The 17,923-nt window shown below is 35.8% G+C and overlaps 1 protein-coding gene across 2 annotated transcripts in view; it reads right to left on the bottom strand.

The window, feature by feature from the left end:
- LOC136039307 (monocarboxylate transporter 12-like) overlaps positions 1-17,923 on the bottom strand; it is a 77,549-nt gene that overhangs the window by 36,040 nt on the left and 23,586 nt on the right. The window contains exons 6-7 of one of the 2 annotated variants that reach the window (XM_065722915.1): positions 11,357-11,488; positions 211-400 (exon numbers count right to left, since the gene is read on the bottom strand). In XM_065722915.1, coding sequence (XP_065578987.1) covers positions 211-400; positions 11,357-11,488 — 322 coding nt within the window. The remainder of the gene's footprint in view (positions 1-210; positions 401-11,356; positions 11,489-17,923) is intronic. The other variant, XM_065722916.1, reaches the window with a different exon arrangement.

Raw genomic sequence — 17,923 nt, 5'->3', positions numbered from 1 at the left:
TAGCAAATCAATGGCAAGAAATGTGCCCCCCCCTCCCCTTACTAAACACTATTTTTATTACTTTCCCAATACTTTCTAATAATTTTTACATGAGTCACCCATCTTTCAATTTCAAATCCGTATCCCCCCTAAAAAAAAATTTGCGTACGAGCCTGATTAAGAAATATATAGAGAATAATTCAAACAGAAATCATCGATATGGGTTCTTACCTACAAGCACGTGAACACCAGCTAATAGAGATCCAGCCCAAATAACGAATCCTTTTCGAACTGAAAATTCAGCGATAACGTCATCCATAAAAAATCCAAAAATATGACAAATTCCTTCAACGACAAATCGACACATGAATGAACAAACGAGAATTGTCCACGCATATCCTCCGTCAATTGGTCGAATGTACTAGTATTAAATAAAAGCAAGTATTAAATAAAATAAAAGCACTGGTATAAAAAAAAATCCACCGATATCAAATAAAAGCAAGAACTTAAAAAATTGCACTTGTCTGTTAAACGGAACACACTCAAGAATTACACTGTGTAAGATCTGACATGAACTGGTTTCCTCTTTGGAATTGCTTATGATCCCAGAAAGATAAAAAAAACTCATTGAGTGAGTCTCAGTAAACAAAAAACTTATTGAGACAAAACTCATTGACTGCTTTTTGATTGAGGAGAACTACGGTATATGATGTTTTAATTACATATTCAATATATAGAGGTGGTTAGGGTAAATATATAAAATAACGCATTCTGAACGGCCTGCTTTGCATAATTATTTGTCGTAGTTTCCATAATTTTGTTTCTAAAGTATTATATTATCATCATGTTTTGGTATATTTCAATAGTACTGACCTAACTTCACTTTTTAGGTGTATTTCGTTTAACAGACAAGTACCAAAAAAAAATCAAATGCAATATACAATAAATAATTATTGAACATAAAAAATGACAGAAAATTATAGCTAATACATAGCTCAATGCAATACCTCTTTTAAAGAGCCAAAGACAGTGAAAATGGAACTTGATTGCTTGACTTGGTTACGAGGGGACTTACACCACAGATTATCTATTAGGTTTTACCAGATATCTCACTCTTAACAAAATAAATGGACCGACGTGATCCTCAATTACATGGGCTATCAAACAAGACTAGCCTGCCCGCGCAATGGCAGTGGATTTAATTGGATAAAGCTGCACCCACGCTTGGATTGGAAAACGCTCGCCTCCCTCAATGTCATTAGATGTAGTCAACCTTAAGGAAGTCAAATCATCTGATTGGATGGCTTTTGAGGTTTGAAAAAAGACTGAAGTGAGAAATCTGTGTCAGCATCAATAATATACGCTTACGAAGCCACATGTATGTTCAAAAATGAGGAAAAATCGACAATTCAATTTTTAGTGGAAAAGACGTCTAAATGCCTTTGTACAATTTTTTGTAGGAGGTGGTACCAAATTTAAAAACAGAAACGTTGACAAAAATCAGAAAAAAAAAATAAACAGAAACCATATGGCACAAAAACTTAAGAAGGTATAGCTTTCCTTTAGGCATATATGTTCCGAGAATAAACATATTGCAGAAGTTTGAATTTTTATAGATGAGAACCGTTGTCAAATTTGCAGAATTAGTTTTGCCTATTCAAACAGTTCGTGGTAACGAACTGTAGTAAGGAGCGACCCGGCTAAATAGTAAACGAAACTCTAAAAAACGGAATTTTGATGCTAAGAGATACATCAAAAGAATCGAATTTTTATGTTGATTCTAAATATATCAGTTTCAATTAATTTAGTCCTTGTCATCAAAAGTTAAGAGCCTGAGAAAACTTGCCTTATTTTGGAAAAAAGGGGGAACCATCCCCTAAAAGTCATAGAATCTTAACGAAAATCACACCATCGCATTTGGCGTATCAGAAAACCCAACAACAAAAATTTCAAGCTCCCATCTAAAAAATGTGGAATTTTGTACTTTTTGCCAGAAGACAAATCACGGGTGCGTGTTTATTTGTTTTGTTTTTTTTTTTCTTTTTCCCAGGGGTCATCGTATCGATCAAGTGGTCCTAGAGTGTCGCAAGAGGGCTCATTCTTACGGAAATGAAAAATTCTAGTGCCCTGTTTAAGTGATAAAAAAAATTGGAGGGCACCTAGGCCCCTATTTCCTGTTTTGTGTTTTCCTATTTCCTGTTTTTCCTATTTCCTGTTTGTGCCTATTTCCTGTTTTAAATTTTCTAAATTATCCGGCATGTTTTTACCCGAAGAGAAAATTAACTAACTTGACAAGAATGATATTATGTTTATTCTGTTCCATAATCAAAAGGGTACAACATCTGATTCATCATTAAGGCTGTGTCATTATTACGTAGTTAAGCTGCTGAAGCATACAAAATATCAAGGAATTAGCTGACAATCTTAACTGTTTTATTGTCACTGTTTACTCTCATTTGAAAAAAGGCTTACTTTTGTGATGTTTTTAATGAAAAAAAAAGAGCAGAGTGAGACCTAGGGAATTGTCCAATTCCTGTCATTGGAAACGTACGGGGGTGGAGAGCCATCCCTAGGAAACAAAAGAAACACGATTTTCCAAGCCACAAGAAGACAACTATAGACCATAAAAACCTTTCGCTTGCAGTGGTCAGCCCAATTGTGTTTTTTTCATAATATGAGCAAAATTTATGTTAAAAAAGTTGTACTTTTCTTAAGTCGTTATTACCAGTTTTATTACAAAGGATGGGCCTACTATTAGTGGGTCGGGGGTCAGGTCTTTAAGGCCCATTGCCTTAAACCCCAAAAACTAAGCTATATTTATGGTTTGGGGGAAAATGATGGGTATGCTTCCCCACCCTTACCATATATCTTGTCAGCTATCGGACTTCTCCTTCCCTTACTATATCCTCCAGCATAGCAATAATATTATGAAATATATCAAACCCCTGTCGTATCCTAGCTGGTTATTCTTCTATCAGATGCCTTCTTATTTCCACAGTGATCATCTCGCATATTTTGCATAATGGGGATTCACCTAAATCTGTTTTGGAAAGATTTTTCCCTAGTTTTCCAATTCCTGTTATGGCTTCTGTAACCATTCTCGTCTTATACCTTTTCAGTCGTAGAAAATGTTTAGCCAGAGCGGGGTTGAACTTCGGGAGTAATTCCTTGGTGTCTTTACACCCTACTTTCCTATGCCAATTTTGTTTTGCACTCTCATTACTCCAACCCCTCACTGCCATCTTCCAGCAACTCTGTGAAATTGGGATGAAATGTTCTGGATCATAATATCTCAGTGATATCCCACTCTTAGTTGCTTTACCTGCCATCTCCTTATCCTTTATTCCAGAGTGCCCTGGGATCCACATCAAGGTAATTATGTTTTCTTTGGATGCAAAGCTATTCAAGGCTCCGTAGCATTAAAATTCTCTATTTTGCCAGCTCTTTCATTCTAAAAACTTTTTGGGCATGCTTGATTGTCAGTTAAGATATGTATATCTTTTCCTGTACTTCCTGTTTCCAAAAGTCTTCGATCTTCCCGTTCAATTCCGAACATTTCAGCATGGAAAACTGTAGCAAACTTTCCCATGTGATAACTGATTACTTCTCTGTCCAAATCAGGAGTATTCTGATATATTACTTCTCCTGTTGCCGATTTTTCATGAAGCCGCAAACCATAAGAATAAAATAACATCGGATTAATTTGATGGTGCAGCCCTATTCCCTGCTCCACTTCCTTTCTGGCCTTTATGACAATTTGGAATTGGCTCTGCTGATCATATCAGCTGTTTTTGAGTTCATTGACCGTTTATCGGAAGTCTAACAACAATTTTTACTTTTACTTCCTCTATAAAATTTTCTACAGGAAAAAGTCCAATAATAAGCTCCATGGATGCTGTAGCGGTTCTATGATACGCCGATAAAATCATTAGTTTGTGATACCTTGGATGTGAAGGAAGATTTGTTTAGCGAGGAAGAATTAGCGACAGTACTAGAGGGATTAAAAAATAATAAGGCCCCAGGTGCTGATAGTATGATTAATGAGTTCCTTAAATATGGTGGCTCTGAGGTTAGGAATAAGCTACTGAAGATTATGAACATGATTTTTGAAAAAGGGGAAGTACCCAATGATTTTAGAAAAACCTTAATTAAACCACTGTATAAGAAAGGTGACAAGAGTGAGTGTCGTATTTATCGAGGCATTAGTCTGGTCTCTGTAGGTAGCAAATTACTGAGTAATATGATACTTTTTAGACTGAGACATGCTGTAGACAAAGTTTTAAGGGAAGAACAATGCGGTTTTAGAAAAGGTAGAGGATGTGTCGACCATGTTTTCACTCTTAGGTTAATAATTGAGAAGTCCCTTCGTTGTCAAACACCTTTGGTCCTTAGTTTTATCGATTATGAGCAAGCTTTCAATTCTGTTGATAGAACAGCATTAACAAACGTCTTATCGTTATATGGTATACCAGAAAAATACATTAAAGTGATCTGCGCTATGTACGAGAATAATACTGCTGCGGTTAAGGTAGGAAATGAGGTTAGCAGCTGGTTTTGTATTAAATCAGGAGTTAAGCAGGGTTGTGTTCTATCCCCCTTTATATGGATCATTTTGATGGACTTCGTCTTAAGGAGCACAGAAAAGGCAATTGGAGACCATGGAATCAAATGGGGAGGAAGAACGCTCCTGGACTTAGATTATGCTGATGATTTAAGCATATTAGATGAAAGTGTGAGCAAAATGAATGAATTTTCAGAGGTTTTACGAGTTCAGGGTGCTAAAATAGGCTTGAAAATTAATGTTAAGAAGACTAAGTCACTAAGGCTAGGAATGAGTGAAGATGAACAGGTGACATTAGGTAACCAAAAGATTGATCAGGTTGGGAGCTTCAGTTACCTTGGTAGTATTATTAGTAAAGATGGTGGGAGCAGTGAAGATGTTAAAAGTAGAATAGCTAAAGCTCAGGGTGTTTTTTCACAGTTAAAAAAAGTTTGGAAGAATAGAAAGATAAGCCTACAAACCAAGATTAGAATATTGGAAGCTACAGTGATGACAGTGGTCAAATATGGCTCTGAAGCATGGGCACTCCGAAAAGCAGATGTAAATTTACTAGATGTTTTCCAGAGAAATTGCCTACGGATTGTTCTGGGTACCCGGCTGACTGACCGTATTTCAAACAGTAGGTTGTACGAAAAGTGTGGTTCAATCCCGCTTTCTGGGGCTATAATGAAAGAAAGGTTGAGATGGCTAGGCCACGTTCTACGGATGAAGGATGACAGATTACCGAAGATTGTCCTTTTTGGCCAACCGTCTGGGGCTACACGGAAAGCAGGTCGTCCTTGTCTGGGTTGGGAGGATGTCATAAATAAAGATTTAAAGGAAATAGGAACTTCCTGGGAGGGTGTAAAGAGGGAGGCTTTTAATAGATTAGGTTGGAGGAGGAGCGTGCGTAGCTGTGTTGGCCTCAGGCGGCTTGGTGCTGCAGTGAGTTAGTAGTAGTAGTAGTAGTAGTAGTAGTAGTAGTTCCTTCCCGTTATTTGTTGAGACTGAATTAGGATTTTCGTGCCTTCTCAAGACAATGAGCTTTCCAGCTCAGGGATAATTCGGATAATAGAAATAATTGGTGGTCAATTAAAAGGGCAAGGGCAACATAACCGTGTTCCAACCTATTCACAAACTCCTTCATCCATGATGCCGTCCTCCTGGAACCTAACTTTTATGATACCCTCCTCTAATATCTTGAAGGCAACGTCAAGACCAAATTCTAGACTCCCTTCTATGATTTTGGAAACTTTAATGATTTTGCTCATTTTTCAGTGTTTAGACGGATTTACGTTTGGTTTTATTTATGCTGACACAGAAATACGGAAAGAACTAATTAATTAGATTTATGAAAAGAATTAATATAGAAATATGAAAATATAGTTCAATCCTGCTTTCTAGGGCTATAGTGAGAAAAATATTGGGATGGCTAGACACCATATACGGACGAAGGGTGATAGATCGTCTTTTTCGGCCAACAATCTTGGATCAAAAGAAAATAAGGCTGTTCTTATATGGGATGAAAAGAAAAAAAATTGGAAAAAATATGAACTTCATGGGAGGGTTGTAAAGAGCACTTAAATAGATTAGGACGGAAAGAAAGCGTGTGAAGCTGTTTTGATCTTGGGCGGATAGTTTCAGTCGAGTAGCAGAATTATCCTCCTATATGTGGAAGATATAAAAATATGGTTCAATCCTGCTTTCTAGGGCTATAATGAGAAAGATGGCTAGGACATCCCAAAAACGTTAAATTACGTAAAAAATGTATTAAAAGTGGCTAGACCACTCTTTTCTGTTTGATATGTTCCTGGAAATTATATTGTTGTAAGCATAGTGTTAGCGATATCAGTTGTCATGCAAACACAAACGCGCAAATACACTTATGAATTCCCTCAGACAGTATCTGATCTGTCAATATTTTCTTTTGTCTTGTTACGAAACTTTTAACTAAAAAAGTGTTGCTTAAAACTTTATTTTACTTCAAAGATCTATAATTTAACCAAAATTATTATTATTAGTTCATGAATCCGTTAAAGGAAAACAGTAACTCTATCATTGACTCATGCAGCCTCAAAGAGCAATTCAACAACTCAGAATATGAGATGCTCAATGTGTTGGGTGTTTTATGATCGACTCAAAATAGTCGTTATGATTGTTATCATCAGCCTCAAAGAGCAATTCAACAACTCAGAATATGAGATGCTGAATGAGTTGGGTGTCTTATGATCAACTCAAAATAGTCGTTATGATTGTTTCATCAGCCTCAAAGAGCAATTCAACAACTCAGAATATGAGATGCTGAATGTGTTGGGTGTTTTATGATCAACTCAAAATAGTCGTTATGATTGTTATCATCAGCCTCAAAGAGCAATTCAACAACTCAGAATATGAGATGCTGAATGTGTTGGGTGTCTTATGATCAACTCAAAATAGTCGTTATGATTGTTATCATCAGCCTCAAAGAGCAATTCAACAACTCAGAATATGAGATACTCAATGGGTTGGGTGTTTTATGATCAACTCAAAATAGTCGTTATGATTGTTATCATCAGCCTCAAACAGCGATTAGACAACTCAGAATATGAGATGCTGAATGTGTTGGGTGTTTTATGATCAACTCAAAATAGTCGTTATGATTGTTATCATCAGCCTCAAAGAGCAATTCAACAACTCAGAATATGAGATGCTCAATGTGTTGCGTGTTTTATCATCAACTCAAAATAGTCCTTATGATTGTTATCATCAGCCTCAAAGAGCAATTCAACAACTCAGAATATGAGATGCTCAATGTGTTGGGTGTTTTATGATCAACTCAAAATAGTTGTTATGATTGTTATCATCAGCCTCAAAGAGCAATTCAATGACGACTGGGACACAGGGATTGTTCGAATAGAAATTACAGACCGGGACACAAATGACGACCAGGACACCGGGACACAGGGAATATAAATGACGACCGCGACACTCAAAGAGAAATTACAAACTGGGACACCGGGACACAAATGACGACCGGGACACAGGGAATACACACAGGGACACAACTACAATGGCGCGTAACTAATATGGGACGTAACGACTTACGCGCGCGGGGGAGCTTGGTGGGCACGAAGCGCCCCACCAACTAGGTGTTGGGGTGGCGCGAAGCACCACCCCAACAGCTAGTATTCTTATATTTTTATTATGTATATAAGGGGGTTTGTCCCCTCGTTAATACCTCACTCTTTACCTATAAAGCTTAAATTTTGTCCCAACTCTTTAAGAATGACCCCTGAATCAGAAAGGCCGTAGAATAAATTGTTGAAATTACTAAAAATACTTTAGCGTGAAGAGCAAGGTATTTAGGAGGAGTTGAACCCCTCATATGCGTAATAATCTCTGTTGATTTTAAGTTTTAATACTGCTTCTTACTTTCAGTTGAAAAAACTTTTTTATATTTATTTTTTCATTGTTTTTTTATAATAATGCTAGAAAATCCTGCGCCCCCTTCATTGAATTTCTCATCCCCCATGACATATTCCTCCAAAGAAAAATCCTCACATATAGCCCCCCCCCTCACCCCCTCCCCAAACCAAAATTATCCCCCTGAAAAAGGTCTGTACACTTCCCAATAACCATTACTGTATTTAAACACTGGTCAAAGTTTGTAACTTGCAGCCCCTCCCCCGGGGACTTTGGGGGAGTAAGTCATCCCAAAGACATAGTTATTATGGTTTTCGACTATGCTTAATTATTCGGCTATCTTAAAATTTTGATCCATTGATTTTGGGGAAAACTGAGCGTGGGAGGAGGCCTAGGTGCCCTCCAATTTTTTGGTCACTTAAAAAGGGCACTAGAACTTTTCCTTTTGTTAGAATGAGCCCTGTTGTGAAATTCTAGGACCACTCGGTCGATACGATGACCACTGGGAAAAAAAACAAAGAAAACAAACAAACACGCACCCGTGATCGGTCTTCTGGCAAAAAATACGAAGTTCCACATTTTTGTAGATACGAGCTTGAAACTTTCACAACAGGGTTATCTGATACGCTGAACGCGATAGTGTTATTTTCGTTAAGATTCTATGACTTTTAAGGGGTGTTTCCCCCTATTTTCCAAAATAAGGCAAATTTTCTCAGGCTCGTAACTTCTGGTGACAAAGACGAAATTTGATGAAACTTATATCTTTAAAATCAGCATAAAATCCAATTCTTTTGATGTATCTTTTAGTATCAAAATTCCGTTTTTTTAGAGCTCTGTTTACTATTGAGCCGGGTCGCTCCTTACTACGGTTCGTTACCACGAACTGTTTGATAATTTCGGCCTGAGTGGCAGAATTATCCTCCTATATGTGGAAGATTTAAAAATATGGTTCAATACTGCTTTCTAAGGCTATAATGAGAAAAGTATTGGGATGGCTAGGACATCCCAAATTAGATGTTAACGTCTTATTACGCAAAAAATGTCTTAAAAGTGGCTAGGTCACTCTTTTCTGTTTGATATGTTCCTGGAAATTACATTGTTGTAAGCATAGTATTTAGCTATATCAGTTGTCATGCAAACACAAACGTAAAAATACACTTATGAACTCCCTCAGACAGTATCTGATCTGTCAATATTTTCTTTTGCCTTGTTACGAAACTTTTAACTAAAAAAGTGTTGCTTAAAATTTTATTTTACTTCAAAGATCTATAATTTAATCAAAATTATTATTATTAGTTCATGAATCCGTTAAAGGAAAACAGTGACTCTATCATTGAATCATGCAGCCTCAAAGGGGCAATTCAACAACTCAGAATATGAGATGCTGAATGTGTTGGGTGTTTTATGATCAACTCAAAATAGTTGTTATGACTGTTATGTTGATATGACAAAACAGTCAAATCAACGTTTTTGATCAACTTAAAAGAGCATGAAATTTTATAGTCTGTTTCCATTAGAGGCTTAAGCTCAGTCAAAAATGTATAGCTTTAAAACTATAGACTGCTTCAAGAAAGTCGAAGAGGTTCCTTGTAAAACAGCTTGTTACTGCACTTGTTTGCCAGCATAGAATATTGACCCACGTATAGAGAAAGAAAAGAATCAAGAGCAACTTCACTCCCAAGCAAGATTGCCTACGGGTGGCAGTCAAGTGGTAATGTTTTTTACATTGAATGGAGAGCCAAAATCAAACAGTTCGTGGTAACGAACTGTAAGTGAGAAAACTCGGTCCAACAGTGGCCAAAAATTCACGATCATTTGGTTGTTATTCTTTTTTTCAGTAAAGTGCAAATTATGCTCCGATCTTGAGAAGGCATGGGGGTTGTCAGCGATATTCATTCTTATTTATGACCGTGTTGAGATTGACTCGGTTATCAATTTTTGTTCATTTTGATTTCACATCCTCAAGTTCAAATGAAAAATAAAACTTAATACTTTCGAGTAATAAGCGAGTAATTCCAACAAGGGCACTAGCATTCAATTCTACCGGGTTCCTAGCAAACAATTCCAATGGGGAGGCGGGGTGGGTTCGCTAGTTTAGTGGGGAACCTCCGGTGGTAACGTAGAATGGTGCAATCCTGCGCGACATGCTAGACCTTAGAGGACCTTGGGGAATCTCTTGTTGTAACTGAGGACGGGGCACAAAGAGGTATGTCTCATGATACTATCTTACACCTGTATGTTACAACCTCTACCTCTAGAGTAAGATATATCCTTTAGCTCTTTGCTTTAAAGTAATATAGTGTGTTAAAATGCTTATTGTTTTATTTCGATGGCCTTTGTGTTGGAACTGTTGTTCTTAAAAAGTTGATGATGAAAGTTGAGATAATATTATTCCCACTTGAGGCGTGGCACATAATAAGAGATTGTTTACTTATGTTAAGGATAACGCGTTCTCGAGTGGATTGTTAGAGGTCAGAGCCTGCCAGTCAAGCGGAAAACCCCCGCCTGTACAGTAGTCTGTACAAAACGTGTGGTCGAATCCTGCTTTCCAGGGCAACAATAAGAGAAAAGTCTAGATGGTTAGTGCACTTTGTGCAGATGAGGGATGACAGATTGCTAAAGATTGTCCTTTATAGCTAACTACTCAGGGCCAAACATCATCTCTGTTTAGGGTGGGAGGATGCCATAAGGAAAGATCTGGAACATCCAGGGAGTTTGTAGGGTGCAAGGTATTAAATAGATTGGGATGGAAGAGGACCACGTCTAGCTGTGATGACTTCAGGCTGCTTGGTGCTAAAATGAGTTATTAGCAGTAGGATCAGTAATATCGGAGATAGTTTTTATTTACAATTGTATAACTTATGGTGTAAATGTCTACCCCACCTGACCAGTCATGGAACATAAAAAAAGAACACCTGACCAGTTAAACACTTAGTTCTTTAGTCCTCAGAGGTAGTAGGTCAATAACATTTGAATTTGTAAAAATTTTGAAAGAACCGATCTGAAACACAATAGTCACTCTAAGCGTTTATAGGAGGGAAGTCATTTAAACCACCATTGTAAAATTTAGTAGAGTGGGATAGTATTTAAAAACAAAAAATTTGCAGGGTCAGGTCAAAATAACAAATTTTTGACCCAAAGCTAATGAATAGGTTACTTGTAACTTCATGTCTATTCTCCAAGTTAGAAATACATATAGCTGCTCCAATCTAGGAAACTTCTGTCTAACATATTGTATATAAATATATATAATAACAATATTGATTCTTTCCTGGTGAAATTTATCAAATAGATCATAGGTAGTCAAATATCAGAATCATTATTCTGGCCCCTCCTTGTCCACAATGGAGTACCCCAAGGTACTCTCATTGGTCTCCTTCTTTTTTCTGTTACTGAATAACAGTCCTTAATTAGTCCCATACAGCAAAGACTTACCGGCTCAATATAATCGTCTGCGGTCCGTTCAGGTGGTATATCAAGACGAACTATTGATCCTTGTTCAGGACCTGGGAAATCACTCTCGCCAGCAGAGATTTCAATTTCTATATCTTCTTCTTGAGGGACACACTAAAATGTAGAAACATTGGTTAGTACTTGCCATGGTTTTCAGGAATGAAGCCTGCTTAAAGCTCTTGGTCATACGGATCATATTTTTCTCTCGGGAAAAAAAATTCAGCACATAAGATGCAAATCCTTATGGAATAAACTACAGGATTGACAAATATGGTCCATACACTAAGACATACATCACTTACTCTGTGGTTTATTAAGGTTTTAACAGAGGGGGAGGGAGAGGGGTAGAAATTAAAATCTAATTGCTCTTGATTCTTGGGTAAACTTTTGGTCCACGTCTTGATTTTTAACACTGAAGAGGGGGAGGGGAGGCAACATTACACCTATTAATGCAATGGTCTGTTTCTATGTAACATAAAATGTTAAATTCACATACCTACCAACACAGAGGTGGAAAAGCCAAGGCGGGGCATGTGAGCTTTGCCAAGAAAACTCTTGGGGACGGCGGAAGGGAAAAGTCCTACCAAGAACTTTGCTCTCAGAAATTTTACCTGTAACATTTCCCTGTTCAAATTTCAATGTTTTAAAACATAAACATAAAATATATTTGTTTGTTTTGTCTGTGATAATATCGAACCCAAGTCCTGGAAAATCCAAAAACCAGCTCATTCCATTGAAAAATATTATGGTGCTATTTTGAAGTAATAAGAGTAGACGTTTAAACACATCACTTTAAAGCTCTTGATCATATGTCTGTGCTCTTTGTAAATAAAATAGCTTACTGTGATAAATATTTTCTAATAGTGTATGCAATTCTACGGTCAACTTTTTTTTTAAATAGATGTTTGAAAATGTACGCTTTAAAATTATAGAAACGATTTGGAAATGAATCTGTCTGATGTATTTTATAAAGATGTTTACAATGTTTTTTAAATTGAACTTTGAACCTTCACTCAACTCACCGCTTAATGTTTGAAACTGCGGTGTATGTATGTTTGCCAAGTGTATTTTAGATTGGACGTAGCCAAAATGTACTCTGGAATTTTTTTTCAGTATTTAATGGCAAAGAATTTCCCATTTTTAGGGAAATTAGGGATTTTTTTAGGGCTTAGTGACAAGAATTTGTCACTAATCACACTCTTCAGGTAATATCCTTGTGATTGTGTTGTCGTACTGTAGTACAGTATCACGCGTAAATAAATGCTATACTTGCTATTTAGTTTAAAAAAAGTGTGAAATGATCCAAAAAAGAAAAAAATGGTAAAGAAGAATTTGGGGACTGCAATTGCCCATCCATTAAAATGACTGGATCCCAACTAATATTTATGTGATGTACAATGCCAGGGTACACTGTCTCGAGAAAAGTGTCTGGCTCTCTCTGAAGTGGCTAGTGGCTCTAATGAAACAAGTTATTATCTCATGCTCTTTCTCTGGAATAACAAAAAAAAAAAAAAAAAAAAAAAATTAAATTGTCTACAAAAGACACTAAATATATATAAAAAGTTGGCATAAATAATAACACTCAAAACACAATGAGTGGCTATGGCTTGTGGTGACATAATCACGGCAAGGCAATAATTTTAGAAGTTTCTTATTTAAAATACTCATCGACAAATATGTGCTCTTGAAATTATTGAAACTAAATTGATTTAATGTCTTATCATAGTTGTCGTTATTGAAGAAAGCCTGTCTATCCCTTCTCCTGATTGTACCGTCATAGGATCTTCAATACTATGTTACGTTTTTCGTCATTGTCGAAGGAAGCATCTCTACTCCTCCTGAATTTCTTAATTGCCACTAATTGTTTTAAAATGGTGTATACTAACTTTGTATTTTTTCAAATTAGCTAGTCCACAAATCATACAATTAAAAATTGGCCACTTTGGTTTTATATGTCCGGGACTTCCTTGGGAAGAGACAAAATGGAAGGCCTCAAAAAGTACAGGGTTAGCTAGTTACCAATGCACTAGAAAGATTATTGACCTGAGACAGTCACCTTTGTTTGTTGGCGTGAACGAAAAAACGTAAGGCGCAGAGATGGCTTAGTGAGCTCTTGCAGCTAGAAGACTATCGAGGAGGCGTTCTTGGCAGAACAATAACCTCTTAATAATGATTCTCTGTGCTCTTTAGCTAAAATTAAATTACAAATTTAATTCAAATTGAATGAAGTTTTTAATTTTATTGAATAAAACTACAAATTTGGCTATGGTGTAATCATAAACTTAATCATTCTTAAGGAAAAAAAAATTATAAGAGTGTTTCGTCCTAATTCTCCTCTTATTGCTAGATCATTAGATTTATCAGTGGTGTAACAATATCTTAAATACTCAAGCTGAATAGTTTCTAATAGTCAGTTTTTTCCCCATTTTCACACAGTTCTGGACCTGAATATGCTGTCGATATCAATACAATTATCTTTTGCAGGTCAATATCCATAATGCCTACCTCTTTAATGCTGTCTTTTAGAAACATTCACTTTGACCTTTTTTCCTTTTGTCATTTCATTTTTTTGCCTCTTCCCTTTTTAATTAGCCATTAGTTTGATCCCCTGGATAATCGAATCTTTCAACTACTTTTATTTTCTCTCCTCCATAACTAAATCTCTGTCTAACTATTCCCCAATAGTCTTAAATGCTATAACTGCAAACTTCTTCGTATTCAAAGCTAACTGCCTTTCCCTTTAATAATTTAAAGTGGAGTCTATGAGTTTTTGACGGTTTTTCTTGCTATTGTAAGAAGTGCTATGTTACCTGAAAATGATAATAGAATCAGATTTATTTTCAACCCTTAAACACCCCTTTTGTCATAAAATTCGAAAACCACGATTTTTTCGTATTTTTCTTTGGGTTCTTACATAAGCCATCAGAGCAGTACAACATTTTCACCATTGTTGCCACATGTTGAACCATGAAGACGACTATATAAACCTAATTAATGAAATTTAGCAACGCTTTTTGCCCTTGAAAATACAAACATTAATAATATCTATACTCCCATGGTCAAATACAACTGGTACGAATTCTTAACTGTTTGCCGATTTTCACCCACGTTGCTTTCTTTGTAAAACTTTTACCCCCTAATACAAAAAAAACCTGCATTTTTTTTTTTTTTTTTTTTTTTTGTGTTTGTGCTGTTGCATTGGTGATTTCTCTTTTCATGATATTCGATATATAAAGCTGGTTAGGGGTTAGCTTAGACATTTGATATAACCCACTCTGCACGGCCTGCTTTGCATAATTATTTGTCGTAGTTTTCATAATGTTGTTTCTAAAGTATTATATTATCATCATGTTTTGGTATATTTAATGAGCACACAATAAATAATTATTGAACATAAAAAATGACAGAACAATATAGCAAATAAATAGCTCAATGCAATACCACTTTTAAAGAGCCAAGGACAGTGAAATTGGAACTTGATTGCTTGACTTGGTTACGAGGAGACTTTCACCAAAGATTATCTATTAGATTTCACCAGATATCTCACTCCTGGCAAAATAAATGGACCGACGTGATCCTCAATTACATGGGCTATCAAACAAGACTAGTCTGCCCGCGCACTGGCATTGGATTTGATTGGATAACGCTGCACCCGCGCTTGGATAACGCTCCCCTCCCTCAATGTCATCAGCCTTGATGTTGTGATGTTGTCAACCTTAAGGCAGTCAAATCATCTGATTGGTGATTGAGGCGATCCACACTTTTGAGGTTTGAAAAAAGACTGAAGTGAGAGACCTGTGTCAGCATCAATAATATGCGCTTACAAAGCCACATGTATGTTTAAAAATGAGGAAAGATCGAGAATTCAATTTTTAGTGGAAAAGCTGTCAAAATGCCTTTGTGCAATTTTTTGTAGCATGCGGCACCAAATTTAAAAAAACCGAAACGTTGACAAACATCAGATAAAAAATCAACAGAAACCAGATGGCACAAAAACTTAAGGGGGCATAGCTTTCCTTTAGGAGCATATGTTCCGAGAATAAACACAATGCCGAAGTTTGAATTTTTAGAGACAGAAAGCGTTGTCAAATTATAGAACTAGTTTTGCCTATTCATTTTCAAGGTGCAATATGGGAACCCTGACTTAAACACGGCACTGCCTTAAAATGCTCATAATATTGAAACAAATAAAAGAAAAAGCTTAGAAAATTGCGGTTTTCAGATATGAATAGACCAAAGTTTGAAAAATAGTGGGCGCAAAAAGTGGCAACAAAAGTGGCAAAAGGTAGGTAATAAAAAAGTGGGTAACAAATTTCTAAAACAGAAACGTGGCTAAAAATCAGCCAAAATAAAAGCTAAAGCATATACGACAAAAAAGCATAAGAAGGAAAAGATTTCTTTGAAGGTGTAGTTGTCTTTCGGAATAGAAAGATTGTCAACGTTCGAAATTTTATAGACGAAAAGCGTTGTAAAATTTAAAGAATTAATTTTGCTTATTTATTTTCAAGGTTCAAAATAACAACATTGACGGAAATACGACACTGCACTAGAAATTTCATAATATTGAAACAAGAAAACAAAAACCTTAGAAAATTGCGGTTTTCAGGTATGAATACACTTAATATAGAAAAATAGTGGGCATAGAAAGTGGCACTGTTCTAAAAACACAGCTTTCTAAAACAGGAAAGTGACTGAAAAATCACACAAAATAAAAGCTAAAACATATTGGACCAAAATGTCTAAGAAAAAAACTTCCCTTAAATGTTTAGTTGTCTCTCGAAATAAACCGACTGTTAACGTTCGAATTGTTGTAGACAAAAAGAGTTGTCAAATTTAAAGAATTAGTCATGCTTATTCAAATTCAAGGTCAATTTGGCAACACTGACGAAAATAATATACTGCCCCGAGAAGTTTATGATTTAGAAACAAGTTAAATAGATTTATTAAAAATGGCGTTCTCAAGGTACGAACATATCAAAGATGGCCCAGGAGCAAACAAATGTTTGAATTTTGATGTCTTTGGTAGCTCAAATAAGTAATTAAGATAGGCCAGATGTATATTGAAATTCTCTGCTAACTCTAAAATTACCGAACTATTGATTGCCATAAGAGTGAATATTGTCCCAAAAGGATATAAAACTAATAAATAGGAATATTGGTCACTAAATTACATAGAAATATCATATAATAGACCTTTAATACTATATACAGAAGATGAGTGGAAATTTATTACAGAAAACCTGTAATCAGTAAAATTAGAGGCCGTGCCTTTTTTCAAAACTTGTTAAGTCACCCAAAAGTCTAATCCTGGACTACAAGCCTAGCGTCGTTTCAGTAAAGCTACTAAAACTGATTTTTGTTGTATACTTAAAATAATGAATCGTTGGACAGTTTAGAATTTCCATTTCTAAGCTGTCCTGAAAATCAATAAATGGAAACAGAGTTATAAATAAAAAAAAGGAATAAACACTAGCTTTTGGCACTATACACAATATGAATAGAATTGATCATGAAAATTCTGAAATCCATGAATGCTTACACAAAGGAGTCCTCTGAAAATACATATCAAGCGCCATTTCCTTAACTTACGAAGAAGCAAAGTTTTAGATATTCAATAAAAAGTAAATAAATAAATAAATAAAAAGTTTTAGATATTCAATATAAAGATTTATATCCATTTCAAAACTGTCCTCAAAACCAAGACCGTATCCAGATGTCGGGCTTGAGCCCATCCCCTTTCCAAAAAAAAAAAGAATTGTCCGAATCGTGAGAAAATAAAAAATGCTTATTAACCAATTTTGCACAGGTACTTAAGAGTTTGTGTAAAAACCCACTCCAAACGAAATCCTGAATAGTTTTTGAAAAAAAACTCCCCCCAAATAATACTCATCCCCCAAACAAAAATCCTGGATGTCCCCTAGGTTAAGAGTGATGTAAGTGCAAATGCTTGTTAGCCAATTTTTTTTCCTCAAAATTTTCATCTTCATGTTTTTATTATATGTCTCCGTGTTTTAGAGTCAATTCAAGCTTGGGATCCTAATCAAAACTGCTTGTCGATAAACAAATTAATTTGTACATACCTTGGATCAAAGATTCTTCTTAGACCCAAAATTTCACAAATTTCAAGAGAACTTTTGCACGAGCCACAGGGACGATTTACTAATAGCCTGTCTGTATCCAGGCATTATGGTATGGGGTGGGGCAGCACATTGTTACTCTAGGGCTTTTTCTGATTTTTTACTATCAATTATAAAAGTATCATTTTAATAATACCAAAACACAAATTTTAATTGATAATATGAATAAAAAGTGCCTTTTAGTCTTCATTAGTATCATTAAAATCTTTAACATATTCTCCAATTATTCTCATCTCTTTACTTTTGTAAAATTAAAGGTGGGTATTTTCAGGGGGGACGCCTAGAACCATTCAAATTAGTCTCTTATCTGGCTGAAGATTACCACAAACTTTAAATTAAAGCGATGTCGTTCCAACCATTTTATTCATCAGTAAGTTTATGCATGTTCAAGCCTCACATTTTCCTTCACTTT

This window comes from Artemia franciscana, chromosome 19 (genome assembly GCF_032884065.1).
Source record: "Artemia franciscana chromosome 19, ASM3288406v1, whole genome shotgun sequence".
Lineage (NCBI taxonomy): Eukaryota > Metazoa > Arthropoda > Branchiopoda > Anostraca > Artemiidae > Artemia > Artemia franciscana.
This window is presented reverse-complemented; position numbering and strand designations above follow the sequence as displayed.